Raw genomic sequence first — 17,149 nt, forward strand, 5'->3', positions numbered from 1 at the left:
TGTTATTATACATGTGTGCATATATAATTTTCTTTATCAGTAGATGGGCATCTAAGCTGATTCTTCAGTCTGGCTTTTGTGACTAGTGCAGCATGTATCTCCATTGTACACTGACTTTCTTTTTCTTTTTTGGTGCTTTTTAAACCTATCTCTGTCTAGAGGAAACCACCGATTTATTTTGTCACTGTTGCTCATATTTTCCAGAATTTTTAAATAAATGTAATAGATAGTAGATACTTTTATGATTCTGAGTTTCATCCAAAGTAGCACAAAACGTTACCAGTGCAAAGAGATGTCTCATATACAAAAAGGATGTTTTAAGTTAAACTTGAGAACAATATAAGACACTTCAGCTTGACATTAAATATTTGAAGTATGATATCCCAGGTCATTTGTATACGTATTCACATTTACATAACCTGTGATGGAGAGGGACTGTTACCTGCACTGAGCAAGTGGCTGCAATGACCCCATCCACAGGGGTTTCGGAGAAGGGATCAAATGTCCTATCAGGCCGCCTCATGAAATCTGGTTTGAGAAGGTACCTGAAAGGAAAAGAAAGAGGCAAATGAGTTTATTTTCTACAAAGACCAAAACATTACTGATATTCTAAAATCTTTCCCATCTGTAACTGAGGAGCTAGGCTTTGGGGCAGAGAGGCCTAAGGATTGAAGAGCATGACCTATGGTATTATTCTGAAGAACATTAGACAACAAACACCTGGCCACACAGGATGTGTAGTCAAAGGGAAGACCAAGGTCCTTCTGCTTGAACAAGAAGGGCAGGAGATAACAAGTTTGGATTCAAAATTTTAGGCACACCCCTTAGTCATTTTTTTTTTTGCAGTTAGCTAACTTCATCTTTCTTTCTCTTCTGGACTAATAAAATCCAGTTTGAATAAGACTCCTGCAAAGCCCATTTGTCAGTATGTGTTTGGTCCTCTTCTTCCCAATGCTCTGATTTTGATTTCTTTCCAAGCACACAGCAATAGAGAATGCAGATTGTGTGAGGTACGTACATGGTAGGTGATTCAGGTAACAGGACTATCACTTGTCTGTGTGGATACTGGCAGAGCACCATCCATCAGGCAGGCAGAGGTACAACATGAACATTCTGCAGAGCCATTACTAACTACAACTAGTTAAAGACTCGATCTGGCCTGATTGTTTACAAGGCAAGCCACCATGAAGAACTTCCTGACAGTGAAGGGGAACTTCCTGACGTGGGCAGGGATAGTACTGCATGCACTAGATTAAACTACCATCCTCCAGGTTGCTGTCCAGATTACTTACTTACAGTGCTACTTGGGGGGAAAATGACTAGTTTCATTGAACCTCTTAATATTTCCGTGGAATTAACATTTCTCATTTCACTTTTTGATTCAGAGATTTTTACAAGTGCTATTCGAGTAAACTAGAACAACATTCATGGCATTACATAACTGCTATTTATAAGACATGCAAAAGACTCAAGAGAAAATAAAGTTTTATTCTAGATTAAATTCAACATTAAATTAATCTCCTTTCACAGGTAAAGATACACATATTTAATGCCTATGTCTCCTGTTAATGTCCAAGTGAGAAAGATCATTTACCTATCTCAGCTATAAAAAACCTTCAGTATTGAATTGGAAGGGAGAAAATTAAACCCTAGAATATGTATGATAAATTTCTTAACTTGTGGTTGAAAATGAAGCCATAAAGAAGGTATATTTGCAAATACAATCTATCTAGGAATTTCATTTCTTCTACCCTATGGCTCTAACCCAGCTTGCATTCAGCAACCCCTAATTAAAAATGACATGGTTTCATTAGAGCTGTAGGATGAAATCCTGAAACTAGGTGATGACAGTTCAAGTCACGTTACTCACCCACATGATCCATTATACTCAAATTTTCCCTGATTCAATTGCATCGCTAAATCTGTCAAGAGACAAAAATAATTCAGCATCTCATCTCTCAGGACAAAGAAGATACTGACAGAGTGATTTGAAGCAATGGTAATCAGATTATTCCCAGACCTGAAGGTCCCTCTCCTATACCAGAAGGTACTGCTGGCTCAGATTAAGGCATATCATTCTCTTCTAGATTGAAATGACCTTGTGTTTAGTTGAAATAAAACATGAACTGTGCTTTCATGGATATTATCCTGGAATTGCTTTAAAAATGGATTGAATACATGACTCATATGATTGCTCATATAATGTTGAAGATAGAGGTGTACAATTGCAATGGTTAGAGAGTATATATGTACATGCCTCATGACCCTAGAGGAAGGACACTCCAGAATACCCAGAAGGGTTAGTCTAAATGGGACACGATTAAAAAGACTACAGCATGAGCTAGGTATAGCTCACATAAAATTGGCTGACTTTTTTTTTCAGCAAGGAACTTAGAATTCATCTACAGGTGTCTATACAGGGCAATGCCTGACTTTTTTCTTAAAGATGAGTAAATTTTTTCCCTCTCTCATTCAACAAAAACAGAGTAAATGGACAGAATTTTTGGCTTCATCTTCAAAATACTGTGGTTGAATCTAACCACATGATAGACAAACATATAAGCTTGCCTAGTGAATACACTTTTCTAGAATCTTGGAATCCTTACCACCAAACCTCTGACAACGGAGAGCATAGCTTGACCCCCTGTGAAGTAAGACAAACTGACAGTACATTTTTGTTTGTTCCTGCCCCAAACATTTGGGATTGTGTAGGTACAGGGCATCATCTCATCTAATAAAGACTGTTCCCACACCATGTATGAAGGTGACCTCTGTGGGAGGAGGCTCCACCAAGGGTGAAAAACCATAACTGGTTCATAAAAGTCAAAGAACCTTCCAGTCAATCTAGATATCAAGGTGCAAGTATGGTAGAGCAACAGAAAAGTAAAAGTAGCTCCCCTTCCCCCACTTCAACAGACAAACCTGGGAGGTACTGTCTTATAGAAAAAGATTGCAAAAGATTCATCTACCAATAACCTCTATACTGGAAGCAGAGGTGTGGCTTCCTTGAACCAAAAAAGCCAAGCAATTGCACACAACCCTAAGTTCAAGCCCCAGTTCTGGCACATGAAAACAACAACAATAACAACAACAACAACAAAAGAAAAATAAATAAATAAATAATAGTGGCTGGCTTCTATCTCATTTTGATTTTGCTATCACAATTCTTAATTCTGGGCTCATACCATTTTGCCATTTTAGTGGAGTTTAGTCTGTAATATTCTGTACTTTTGTGGTACGGTACCACTTCTGTTAATCAGGGTCCAGGTACTTTCCAAGGGAGAAATGGCCTAAACTTACTCAAAATCCTAACCTTACTCAGATCCTTCTCACCCAATTCTGGGTCAGAAATCAAAGATAACAAATTTGAAAAAAAAAAAAAAAAAAGGAAGAAAAAAAGAAAAAAATAGAAGTTAAAATTTTAGACTAGGAAATAATTTGAACAGAATAGACATTTATGAAAGAAATTTGAATCAAAACATACTGTCTCCTACCACTATTTTATTGCTCTATTTTGGTCAGTTAATATCTCACAATTATCTAAATTAATGGAAATGTTGTTTGCCACATGTCTGGCTTTTTTTTAAGTGCTCAGAGTCAACTGATGGCCTCTGCCAGGATCACTCCTCCACCCCTCCAAGCATTCTCATGAAATTTGGGGTCACTGGACATCAGTGCCTACCTGGGGTTTGATAGTTCAGTGAAACCATCTGGCAGCCAGCGTTCCAGAAAATCTGAGGCATGTAATTACTGGAATCCACTCGGCCTCCCTTGGGGTAAATGCGACTCATTTGCCGTTTGTTGTAACTGTGTAACTTATTAAGGACATAAAAATAAATAAATAAATAAAATAAAAATAATACTAGAGAGATAAATGACAAAGAACTAAACCCACCCAGGCATAAGCCAAAAGTGACCAACATATAGCCAATGTGGAGCAAATGTCACATTGATAAATGGTGCTTAGGAGAAAGAGCAGGGTGCTCTGTGGATTCTGAGAACAATTCACATTCTGGTCAGTCTGTCACAGCTGCTGTGGTCTTCTACACAGAGTATTTTATTAGCTCTACCATCAAAATGATTGATGAGCCATTGTTCTATTCCAGAGACCACTGGCTAACCAAAAGGACACCACCCACCCCTACTTAGTATAAAAGGATACTTTACAAATTCAATTGCATGTGTCTTCAAGTAGCCAAGACCAACGGACTCATTAAAAGAAGACATGTTATAATGAATGTTGCGTTCTGTAAAAGAAAAGCCAAGATGATACATTCAGAACTCTGCCAGGAACCCCTTCCATAAAGACAAGCAATATATGTAATCACAACCCGAATCAGGAAACTTTGGTGGCTTCCATAGCCACCCCTTCTAATACACATGTATTTGATAAAAATGATGATAATAGCTTTTTTGGGTTTGAAATTATTACAGAAAAATTTATAAATACTTCATCTGTTTTGGAAGACTAGCACTTGATGAAAAGAAGCTTTTATAGCTGGACGCTTATGGCTTATGTCTGTAATAATATTTCCTGGGGAGGCTGAGATCTGAGGATCACAGTTCAAAACCAGCATGGGCAAAGTATGAGAGACTTTTATCTTCAGTGAACCAGCAAAAAACGTAAGTGGAGATAAAGCTTAAGTGGTAGATGCTGGTTTTGAACCAAAAGGCCAAGTGAGAGTGTGAATCTCTCTTGAATTCAAGCCTGAATACTAGCGGCAAAAAAGAAAAAAGGAGGGTATCAGTGGCTCCTATCTGTAATCCTAGCTGCTCAGGAGGCTAAGATCTGGGCATCAAGGTTCAAAGCAAGCCTGGGCATGAAAAGTCTTTGAGACTCTCTCAAATAACCACCAGTAAACTGGAAGTGGTGCTGTGGGTCAAAGTGATAGAGCACTAGCAAAATTGCTCAGGGGTACCATCCAGGCCATGAGTGCAAGCCCCATGACCAAAAAAAAAGTCTTGGGTTCTCAAACATCAGAGTGTAATTCTGCTTCACTGCTCACACTGAACATTGAGCCCATTGATTCCCCCCACTCTCTCCAGTTCCTGGAGATACTAATTATCCAGTATACATGCAAATACTATGCGTCGATAAATATGTACACATATGGAGATTTATTAAAAAGAAGCTTTGTGAATGCGCATGCAATAGAAGCAGCTAACGAGTCCTCAGTGTTGCAGAGCCACCGTGTGGAGAAAACAGGGAATGACAATACAACACAGGATCTATTCATAAAAAATGAGGTGAGGTGACTCCCCATGCCTGAAAAAGAAAATGGCAATTAAGTCATACCAGGGCTGAGTCACTAATACAAAAGAGAAGCAGACATAAAAATAGCCATTGCATTTAACCTTTGGTGTTACCTTCAGCCACATGGAAACCTTGAAACTTTACAGGTTGTGCGTAGTTGATCATTGTGGACAAATAGGGATGGATATTTGTGGTAGCACCTACGTATTTATAAGATGCCATCCATGCCTGCTCATCTTCTACTGTAACCAGGCCCTGTGTGTGAGCACAAGGAATAAGAACAAATAAGCCCACCATCTCAGGGAGTCTCATAGACAGATGCTGTGGAATACATTTCTAAAGGTAATGTGTGATTACACACAAACTCAAAGGTAAAAGATCTTTCCGTCCCTTCAACTCCATCAAAGAATTTGAAAAGTGCAATGTCTATTGTAGTTCCAACTGACGTAAGAGGAGGTAGTCAAAAAATTGTTCAGTTTATATTCCAGGGAAATGTTAAAGTTTCAACGAACTTTAAAATAGCTGAGACATTCTACTAGGACATCACAGGAACGCTGTCAGGTAAGTTCAGCTATTGTTATCACTCATGGTTTTACAAGCTGAGGCACCAAAGTCAAAAACAGTCATTCTCTCCAACTTGAGTGTGCAGGAAAGTCACCCGAAGAAGAACTTGCTGAAGCAGATTCCTGGATCTTCTGCTTACAGTTGCTGAAAAGAATCTGAGGCCCAGAATTTGCAATTCTATACCTAGTTCTCAGGTGCTGATGCAGGGCAGGTCTGAGGGGCAAACTTTATATGCTCTAGAATTTTAGGCACACGCATACATGGTCTATTGTATTTTAAAATGAGCATCGATTATTAAAATGGTCCGATAGCTTGCTACACCAGACCTATTGGAATTGCATTACTTTACACAGAGGGGAAAATACACATGTCATTTTTAATTTTTTGAGAAATCAGAACAAGGCTAACAGAACCATGAAAAATAAATCATTAAACACAACCAATATCTTGTTGAAAACTTTGCAAAGGTACATTTCTTTCACAGAGTAAATCTAGGTATATAAATGGCTTAGTCATATGATGTTGCCCATAACTAAAAATAATAGTCGTATCATTTCTTTTAACTGATGTCTTAAAAACCTCCCGAGCACTCTAGAACACCAAGCTGATTTTACCAATAAAACCTTGAGGCTAGTAATCAAAGAAAATAACTTCTTTATGTTATTTTTTTGTACCTTACCCCTAAACAAAGCTAGAAGCCACATTCATTCCTTTTGTGTGTTGGATGATAATAAATACCACCAGTGCTATCTGCTGAACACTAGGATGCACATTCCTGCCTGCCAAACTTCTTTATTATTATTTTGCTTTTTTGTGTGATACCGGGGCTTGAAATCAGAGCCTCACACTTACAAGGCAGATGTTCCATCTCTTGAGCCATTCTGTAGTCCTTTTATGTTGGTTAATTTTCAACATAGCATCTTGCTTTGAGCCCAAGATGGCTTGGATAATGGTTCTTGTATTTATGCTCTCCTATGTGATTGGGATAGTAGGCATATGCCACTGTACCCAGACATATGCTGGTGAGTATCACACTGTCTAGCCACTGGTAGAACCGAAGTTTTTGCTTCCAACCCCAATTGCTGCCTCCCAAGTAATAAGAACTATAGGTATGAGCCATCATACCCAACTCTTGCACCATCATAGTGTGTCATGGGGATTAGACTCCCATGGGGCACAGAAGACTGAAGCCTTGCAGATGGAAACAATTTAGCTAATAATTTTGCAGTGACCAAAAAAGTCAGTCTGTACACTCCTGGCTCTATGAAAGGAATGTCCTCATAAACGCTTCCAGGGAGCTCTACAATCAGATTTCTACATCATTTCTTCAAAGATAATAATAATATAAGAAGATAGGGTTTCATTCTAAACATGCTCAGACCCCCCAAGATAGGCAACATTTTGTAGAAGCTCTGAAGTCTGAGTGTCAATGTACAAGGCAAACTGCTGCCTGAGACTGCCATAGTTTCCCCACAGGTCAATGACCCACACACATTTACTTAGAATATACTGACCCTTGGGGAAAAAACTCTGAAGATGATTAAAGAAAATAAACGCATCACTTTACCTTCTTTATCATAAGGCCAATAGCTACAATATCAAATAAGACTCTAGAAACTATGCAGTGTGAAGCTAATTCATAATCTCTCATAATGTTGATGTTGACAGAACCAAGATCACCTTTCAGTTATGCTATAATTTCAATCTGATGAGCTATTGGGTCATTTTTATTTTCAAATTCAATGTGCTGATGATTAGGTAGCTCTCTCTACAAGGACTGAAATTTCTAATTTCAACTAAGAAAATACCTTGCCCACATGCAACACCTATTTTTAGGAAATTACCTGCTCTAGTTTTGTGATTTTTTTTTGGTTTAAATCAGGATTTAATAATTTTATCATTAGGATTACTTCTTTTCTATGAAAACATCTATCGTTAGATGGATAAGGTACATAAAACAAGCCTAAGAGGAGAATGTCTTCATAAACATTTTGGGAGAGGAGTATGATCAGATTTATCCATAATTCCTTCAAAATCCATATTTAGACAGTAAGAAGGTAGGATATCACTCTGAATATGGTAGGACCTACAGACCTCAAGGCCCTATTCAATACTAAGCCTGATATTCCATGGTTTGGGGAGATACAATTACAACAATGTTTAGTCTAAAAGGCCTATAATATTAGATTGCTGGCCACATGTTGGTGTCTCCTAACCAGAGTAAAATGTGTGAGAGAATTTTACCTTTTTGTTGTTTTCATGTTCAAGGTCATCTGAGGTCTAAATTAGAGAAAGAAAATGATTTGTTTACTTCTCTAAAGGGCAAAATTTCAAATTTATTAGTCATATATAATTTATCAAATATTTAAATAAGTATGTAAATGTGTTATTTTACTAATTTATTCTAATGGGAAATTGTTGATGACATAAAGCCATGAATTTAACAAAAAGAAATACTGAAAAGATGTGATGATGTAACTGGTTTTTATTCTAGGTGTTCATCTTAATGTTATGTCCCTCCTTGAGAGCCTTAACTTACATGTTTCGCTATAAAAATTTCATTAGTGCTTGTGTTATGGGGCTTGGGAAATGGATAATGAATGTCGTTATCTCCTCTGATATTTAAAGGGCAAAAAGTATGAGTGGTCACTTTTCAGTAAGTCAGCTTTCTTATCTCTATATTTCACATGGGTTCAATGATTATCAAATTCCTATCCAATTCTATTGCTAAATCCCTAATTCTACTAGGATAGTAGACAGTCTTCAATTAAATGATGACTTGACTAATGATTTTTTTTAAATTTTATGATGGTATGAACATGATATGCATCCAAGAGAAATTGTGCTTCAGTTGTGACCTTTGCTTGGACAGACAATATGTGGTATGATTTCTTCTTAAAACGCAGGGCAGTGACACTGAGTCATAAACCCATTCACTCATGTGATAGTGAGTGGAAACTAAGAGTACTCAGTAGTATCATGTGTTGCTAAGATATAGTATTTAGCTAAGTATATCAAATGTTAACTAATATTCTAGTTAAATATGTTAAATGCATTTCAAGCCTATGATACACTCAACTTACAATGGTTTTTTTTTTGTTTTTTTTTTTATCATAATCCCTTTGTAAGTCAAGGAGCATCTTGTGTTTAGCACTGAGGTGTTTGGGAAGTAATTAGGTTATGAGGATAGAGTCCTCATGGCAGTATTAGTGCCCAGACGAGAAGAGCTGAGGCAGAGTTTATTTTGTCATATTTCTCTCCATCCTAAGAAGATAGAACAGGGAAGAGGGCCTTCATTGGGAACTAACTGGCTGGCATCTTACTCTTAGATTTCTCAACCTCTAGAACTGTAAGAAATAAATTTCTGTTATTTAAGCCAATCAGTCTTAAGATATTTTTGTTATATCAACCTGAATTAGAACAATGAAGTTCTGCAACAGTCTTGAATCTTAGTAGGCATCTGGTAATCTCAATGTATTCACAAGTCCCACTGTCAGAAAAGGTAGGGTGCAATGTATATGCATTTGCTCATCAGTCAAATACATTTCCTTACTACTAAATCCAGCCATTTCCATCTTTGTCCACGCACTTCCTTGTTTCTAATAAAGAACCACATCTTCACATCATCATGATCTTTCCTACTCTCAGCTTCTTAAAGAACTACTGGCAGCTAACCTCTCCCTCCTGATTGGTTAATCTATCTCCATTACAAGCTGTTTGCAAACATATTCCACATTCATTCACCCTAAATATGACAGTCTCTTAACACCTCAAGTTTTGTTTAGCTACTGGCTCATTTCTTGCTTCCCTTCTTTGCCAAACTCAGAAACATGAAGCATGTTCTTCATTCATATGTCTGCTTTAGTTCTTTTTCTCCCACAAGCACTCCATTGAATCCTGTTTTCAAGGTCACAATTACCTCCATGCCACCAATCTAATGGACATTCTTGAATCTTCTTACCTAGCCATTCAACAGCCAGATATTCAATCCATTATAAACACTGTTCTCTTGGTTTCCTTGGTGTCCTTACTGGATTTCTGATTCACCTCCCTGCCCGCCTCCACTTTCTTTTGGGTCATGGGGCTGGAACTTAGGGCCTGAGTTGTGTGCTCACGGCTAGTGCCCTACCTCTTTGCGCCACAGCTCTACTTCTGATTTCTGCGGGTTAACTGGAGATAAGACTCTCATTGATTTTCCTGCTGGAGCTGACTTCAAAGAATGATCCTCCCATCTCAGCCTCCTGAACAGCTAGGATTGCAGGTATGAACCTCCAGCACCTGATCCCACCTCTTATTTGGACATCCTTTGTTCTTTTCTGTGAGCTCAGCAGGGCTCTACCTTAATCTTCTTCCCACAGCTCCCCATAAATCAACACAGATACTTCAAAGGCTTTAAATATAATGTCTCAAATTCTCAACTACATCTCTACTCGACCTGTCTTTTAGATACAGGTGTTAATGATGCTTGTGATGAGGATAATGACAATGAAGATGAAAATAGCAATGGTAATAGAAACAACTAATACTTTTATAGAACCTACCAAATGTCAGATACGATCCTAAGCCCATTGACTTTGCATATTAAACCCCATGAAATACTACTTCCTTCCTTTTGCAGATAAGGAAATTGAGGCACAAAAAGTTAAGTAACTTAACCCTGGTTAGAGAGGAAAGGAGCCAAGGTCATTAGATGTCAATGTTGAGCAAATCCTACTTGGTACTTTCACTGGAATATCCCACAGGCACCTCACATGATCTCTCCCATTTGAAACTCATGAGTTCTTTTCCATTCCAATCAAGAAACCATGGCCTTTCCCTGCCACCTCATTATTCTCATTATTTTCTTTTTAGCACTTACTTTCATTTTAATGAAAGCACGTATCACCGATTGAAGTGTATAACTACTGTTTACTTATTTACCCTCTGTTTCCCATCTGTTTCTCTAAACTATATGAAACCTATAGAAGCCATCTTAGGACAGGAAGCAAGTTGTTTTGCCTCTTTTAGGAAATTATTGTCTAGACTGTGTCTGACAAATAATAGGCACATAAGAATTCTTTTTCTTGGCTGAATGGCTAGAAATATTTTTATGCTTACTCTACATTAGGAAGAAGTTGTCATATCAATAGAACTGGTTCTTCAATGAAGTTGGGATGTTCAGGGGTCATTTTCCAGATATCCTTCAGCTTTATTGTTACTTTCTTCCTTCCTACTTCCCATAGTGCATAACAGTAATATTTAAAGTAACCGGCCAACTGGGTATGACTAATAAGTAATTTGTGTCTTTTTTTGTCATTTACAACATAACAGTATATGATACCAATTCTGGTACTCAGTAGAAACAATTAGAAGCAGAACGTGATTTCTCACATTTCATAACAGTTTCTATCCCTTCAAGAGTCATGAGAGACTATGTACACAAAGGCTCTGACCTTCTTGACGCTGTTTGCAACAGCTTCCTTGTGACCCAAGTCATCAGCAGAAAGTTCACTTCCAAATTTGAATTCAGGGTGAGCTTCCTCTTCTTGGTCAGCTGTGTAAAACACAAATGGAAAATCCATAAAGCCACACTGTAGTGAGCCCTGGCCACTGATCTTGTGCTGAACATTGATCCCAGAACCAACAGCTTGAAAGCAAAGTTGGGGTAACACTCATCATTACTATTATGCTGCCATTTTACCAACAGGTTAAACAACTTTAACTTGAAAATCCAAAGGACTTGGAATGCTCCTACACTTCTTGAGTGTGATGCCAGTCCTCAGATGGCTTTGCATTTCAAATTTTGAATTAAGAACACATATACATTTTTCTAATTTGGGGAGGGGAAGGGAAATAACAAAATTCTGAAACAAGGATATAGGATGACCCATTGTAGCAAAGAGATGTACAAGACAGTATGTAGAAAACAAACTTTACAACTTGGGGCGGGGAGAGGGGAGAGTGGATGAGGTGGGTAGGGAAGGGATGGTAGGGAAAAAACAAAGAAGGAGGTAACAATGCTTGATAGGAAATGTATTCATTACCTTACTCATATAACTGTAACCCCTCTATACACTAATTTTACAATAAAAAAACATAAAAAGAACACATTTCAACATGTAAAGAAAGTCTTAGATCTGAAATGATTTTGGTCCCCAGCATTTTGAATAATGGATATTCAACCTGTCTAGTCAAACCTGTCCAGCCTTTGTAAACTACCCATACAACAGTAAACACTTAATAACTAGTACTTTTAAGGAGTATGTGAATGCATGTTACTATTTCCTGAGTATGCTTGAGTACACAGATATACCATGCATACTTTTGGTATCCTGAGAGCCATGTGTCCATTTGCGTCTTAATCTAGCCTAACAATTGAACATATGCTATCACTAAGAACCTTTTCTATTTTGTACAGCCTCCAGTCAGGCCTGCCTTCTTGAACCATACTTGGTTCCTTTTGGCCTGCTGTGCTGATTACTTAAGTTAGAGACTGGAGCCACTTACAGACAGTAGGATCATATTATGCCACCAATGAAATGAATAGAACAAAAGCCAAGTATTACTTAAGGAAGCTAAGAATATATACATAACTGGTATGACAGAACCTCTGTGCTATTAAAGAGAAATGTGGTGGGTGATTCTGTCTTTTCAGGTGTTTTTCTTCTTGTACGTCATCCCATGTGATTATATCTGGGAAAAATTTAATCAAAACCTCAAGTGAATTTGGAAGAACATTGGAGTCACTAAAGGCAAATATTCATCTTTCCGGAGGAATAATGAAGAGATGTGTATAGAAGGTGATAAGTGGAGTCATATTGAACCTAATTTTAGATTTCTGTGTGTGTTCAGGAACTATCACATCTGACTTTCATCAGTTATATTTTCTTTGCTTTTAAAACATTTTTAACAACCATTTCCCGTTTTTGTGCACTCTTTTAGAGTCCTCTATATCAGAAAGAATGTCTTTTAAGCAATAAAAAGGGTCTGGAGTCAGACCATTCTAGGACTGAATTCTAGGGCCACTCCCTCTCCAACCCTAACTATTAGATTCTATGCAAAATATGGTACCCCTCTTAAGTTTCTGCTTCAGGTATCTGAAGGATAAGAATAATAAAAGTTCTTATTTTACTGTTAATATCTTACATAGTTTTGGTTACTCTCTATGAAACAACCTAAATAGATAAACCTATTTCTCTTATATTTTCAATACTTAATTCTTTTTTTTCTTTTTCTTTTTTCTTTGTGGTGTTCGTGGGGCTTGAATTCTGGGCATGGGCACTATCCCTCAGCTCTTCAGCTCAAGGTGAGTGCTCTACTGCTTGAGCCACAGAGCCATTTCCGGTTTTCTTATTGGAGATAAGACACTCACGGACTTTCCTACCCAGGCTGGCTTTGAACCATGATCTTCAGATCTTAGCCTCCTGAGTAGCTAGGATTACAGGTGTGAGCCACCGGCGCTCGGTGTCAATATTTAATTCTTAAATACTGTTCAAGTTTATTCATTTTTTTAAAAATGTGAAACAATGAATGGATAGAGCCACTCACTATATTTGTCAAAGACAGTTGCATTGATATGTGCCTCCTCTATGGTCCTCCAAGGCTGACTTTGTCACTCACTTACGCCCTTAAGCCTGAGCAGCTCTAAGGCTGTTTTGATGAATAAAATAGAAGGGAAGTGTGTTGTGCAAGATCTGTGAATATCTCTTCAATAAATTAGCAGTCCTTACTGCTTGCCTCTTGAGATATATATTTTTTGAACGATGCAACCATTCAAAAAGTAGCCACTAAGTTGTGAGACACTCAAACCATATAGGGGGTCTTCTGCTCAGGAGACCTGGTTAAGCTCGGAAGAGACAGCTGTGGGAATGAGCCATCTTGGCTCACCAGTCCAATCAAGCCTTTAGTTGATGCCAGCCCCGGACACCATCTGCCAGCAACTATATGAGAAACCCAAGGGAGAATCACCAAACTGAGCCCAGGTCACACAACAAACTGTGAGAGATAATTATAAAGTCTTGTTCTAAGCCTTTAAATTTGGAGATAGTATATTAAAGAATAATGGATTACCATTAAATGCATCAACTAACTAATATCAGACATCTTTGGCTTCATTGAACCTCTCTGACATAGAAAATATAGGGAAGTAAGCCATTATGACTTTTCTCTGGGAGTAGAGTTAAACTCACCATTTAGAGATGCACTAAAGTTATTTAGGAAGTATGTCCCATAGCTAGAAATCTTCAGTTTGTGAATTCTCACACAGCTAATTCTCACAGCTTTCAGGTTTTTAACCTATGAATCTAATTTTCTTAAAGTCATATTTCAGATGTTAAGATAATAAAAAAGAATTCCCATAAGTGCTTCTATAAATACTTGGGGCTAAATAATTTATTTAGCTAAATAATTTATTTAGCCTCAGGCCTGTATATACATCCAAGGCACTGTCTAATCAATGAACATCCAAGTTGTTTGGTTAGTCAATTCTCATGATACATAATGAACAAATAGTTTCCCCGTAAACATACCCAAACTCTCAAATGTTTTATCACCGTTCATATTTTTATTTTGCAGTATTGAGGAATAAACATGGAATTTTACTTATGTTACACACATATTCTACTGAGCTACACTCTCATCAGCAATTTTAACCAAAATATAGTAGTGGCTATATTGGTAAAATAAAGTAGGAATAAATAAAAGAAATGATAAAAACAGTTAAGTGAGGTGGCCTTTGCTGATATTATCTACTTATAATTCTAGCTGGCTATTTGAAGAAATTTGAAGTTGTTGGGAGTGGGAAGGGTTGGTTGTGCTATGAATTGAACTCAGGGCTTTAGTCATGTTAAATGCACACTCTACCCTTGAACAATACTCCTAGTCTGAACTTGAGATTTTAATAATGGCATTGAGTTTCCATTTCACATTGTGCATACCAACCAATAATTTAACTGAGGTTCTTTCACCATATGTATTTTTCATTCCTAATATCATTAGTAAGACTGGAGTTCCTGTTCACATAATGACTAGAGTTTATTATTTATAGAAATGGGTACTCTTTATTCCAACCTCCTACCTGCTACAGAAAATGCTTCAAGCTTCAGTGTCTGGCTATGAATGTCTGAACAGCTGAACACACAGTAGGAAGGAAGATGATTAAGCCATGTCCAGATAAACTGGAATAATACATGAAAATTTATTTTTAAAAAAGAAATGTACTCATTACCTTACTTATGTAACTATAACCCCTCTGTACATCATCTTGACAATAAAATTAAAAAAAACTGAGCCAGGTCCATCTAAACACACACATATGAATATTTTAGAAGTCTAATGCCATCTCTATAAAAAGGTCCAAGGAAAGAACTCCTTGTTTTCCCTGTTTCCAATAGAATCATGGTTAGCAACATATAACTCGCAGTAACAACTCACCACTTTCTATTTCCTCTTCATTATCATCCTCTAAGATACTAGCCGGGGCTGCAGACTCTCCGGCTTCCATCATGCTTTTCAAAGCTTCCAGCTGTTCTGTGAGGAAACCAAACAAGAACAAGATGGTGATCGATGCTAGATCACTCACAGAACTTGGCCTTTAAGATCAATAGCTAAGGTGGATGTGGACAAGCAAAGGCAGTCTGTTGTTTTGGTACCTACTGGCCATGTTCCTAGGGTCCCGCAGTGGCCACTGTCTTGCCTACTCCTGAGGTCTTGGCAAAAACTCGCCTTACGTACAACGTCTAGTGCATTGGGGTCCCTGGGTAAGGGTCACGAAATCACTAGGACACAGGGATGCAGTGGCAATTGCTGTTTGCACTCTGCATCCCCTGTGTCCTGGTGATTTCGTGACCCTTACCCAGGCTTAGGTCAAGCAGAAGAGCTACTTCCTCAGCTCCCAGGAGTCTGTGACATGTGTTTTGAGATAGGGAGAGAGAACATTTTCCCTCTCTAGCCTGGCGTTCCAAGAGCTTTCCTAATCCCAAACACAGTCCTCAGATAATCCTGAGGCTGGAGCCTGCATCATTCTGCCCCCTCAACATAGACCCTGAGTCTTCACACTACTAGAATATGGGTGAACTGCCCAAAATTCTCATCAACAGGTTTCGGATAAGAGCTAAAGATTTAAACAGGTAACAATTTCTCATAATTTAGAGAATGGCTCACACCATGATTTATGGGCAATTATGATTAAGTGATTGAAAAATGACATGCACAACACAATAAAACTTTGGGAAACAATTACAACTAACATTACTGGGACTATTATTCTAACAAATAAAGTGTAGAGCTCTTTTAAGCAAAATCAAGACAATAAAAGTATTTTTTGAAAGTGGCAATACATCTAAGGACAAACTGTAATATACAAATAAATTATTGATAAACATATCAGAAAAATAGAGCCTCATTTTTTATTCACTAAGTACTCATAAAGGCTGACCAACAGCCAACATTGATGATATTGCTGGAATGCAGGTTCTCAGATATGACAATGAAGAGAGTGTGGGTACAATTTTAATGAAGTATAACAAGACATATCACAATGTAAACTGAAATTTCTAGTTCTCATTTTTCCTCTAACTCATGGCATATAAGTATATACTGTATGGACTAAGTGATATGGAAACTAAACTTCAATGGAAACGCACCAATATTGCTCTGAAAGTATATGTAACATCGCCACTCAGAAGTAGTCGATTAAAAATAAATTTCTATGGCTTTGTATGTGTTTGAAGTTTGGTACTGATATTCCTCCATCACTGTTCTTCCTGCTAAGGATTGTTTCTGCTATTCAGGGTCTATGCATTTTGGGGTTACTGTCTCTATATCATTGAAGAATGTTGTTGTTGGAAGTGGCGCTGTGGCTCAAGTGGTAGAGCGCTTGCCTTGAGCTGAAGAGCACAGGGACAGTGCCCAAGTCCAGAGTTCAAGCCCCATGACCGACAAAAAAAAGAAAAAAAAAGAATGTTGTTGCGATTTTGATGGGTACCGCATTGATAGTGTGCCATTAGTAAGGAAATGGAAAGACTTGGAAAAAATTATATTAAGCAAAGTAAGCCAGAACCAAAGAAACACAGGTTGCATGTTTTCCCTCATTTGTTGTAACTAGAATGTGCCTATAAATCTACAAGTAAACACACTGGATGGTGAAAGACAAAAAAATACATTTGGACATGATAACTTATACGGGACTGTAGACATTATTCTTTGGAGAAGATCACAAAGGCTCCCTAGCTATGTGTGCATGATCATGTAAAATGATATTTATAGAAATGAACTAAGCAATGGAGATAAAAGGTGTTTTTTTTTCCTTTGTTGCTGTTTTTTTCCTGTAACTTCTGTTTGAAAGTTTATCTG

At 37.7% G+C, this 17,149-nt stretch overlaps 1 protein-coding gene across 1 annotated transcript in view; it reads right to left on the reverse strand.

The window, feature by feature from the left end:
- Plcb4 (phospholipase C beta 4) overlaps window positions 1–17,149 on the reverse strand; it is a 366,535-nt gene that overhangs the window by 43,694 nt on the left and 305,692 nt on the right. Inside the window, exons 19-26 of the mRNA XM_042694597.1 lie at window positions 15,230–15,325; window positions 11,251–11,351; window positions 8,063–8,098; window positions 5,368–5,509; window positions 4,163–4,247; window positions 3,683–3,807; window positions 1,871–1,922; window positions 443–545 (exon numbers count right to left, since the gene is read on the reverse strand). Coding sequence (XP_042550531.1) covers window positions 443–545; window positions 1,871–1,922; window positions 3,683–3,807; window positions 4,163–4,247; window positions 5,368–5,509; window positions 8,063–8,098; window positions 11,251–11,351; window positions 15,230–15,325 — 740 coding nt within the window. The remainder of the gene's footprint in view (window positions 1–442; window positions 546–1,870; window positions 1,923–3,682; window positions 3,808–4,162; window positions 4,248–5,367; window positions 5,510–8,062; window positions 8,099–11,250; window positions 11,352–15,229; window positions 15,326–17,149) is intronic.

This window comes from Dipodomys spectabilis, unplaced genomic scaffold, assembly GCF_019054845.1.
Source record: "Dipodomys spectabilis isolate Male_0828 unplaced genomic scaffold, ASM1905484v1 ptg000175l, whole genome shotgun sequence".
Lineage (NCBI taxonomy): Eukaryota > Metazoa > Chordata > Mammalia > Rodentia > Heteromyidae > Dipodomys > Dipodomys spectabilis.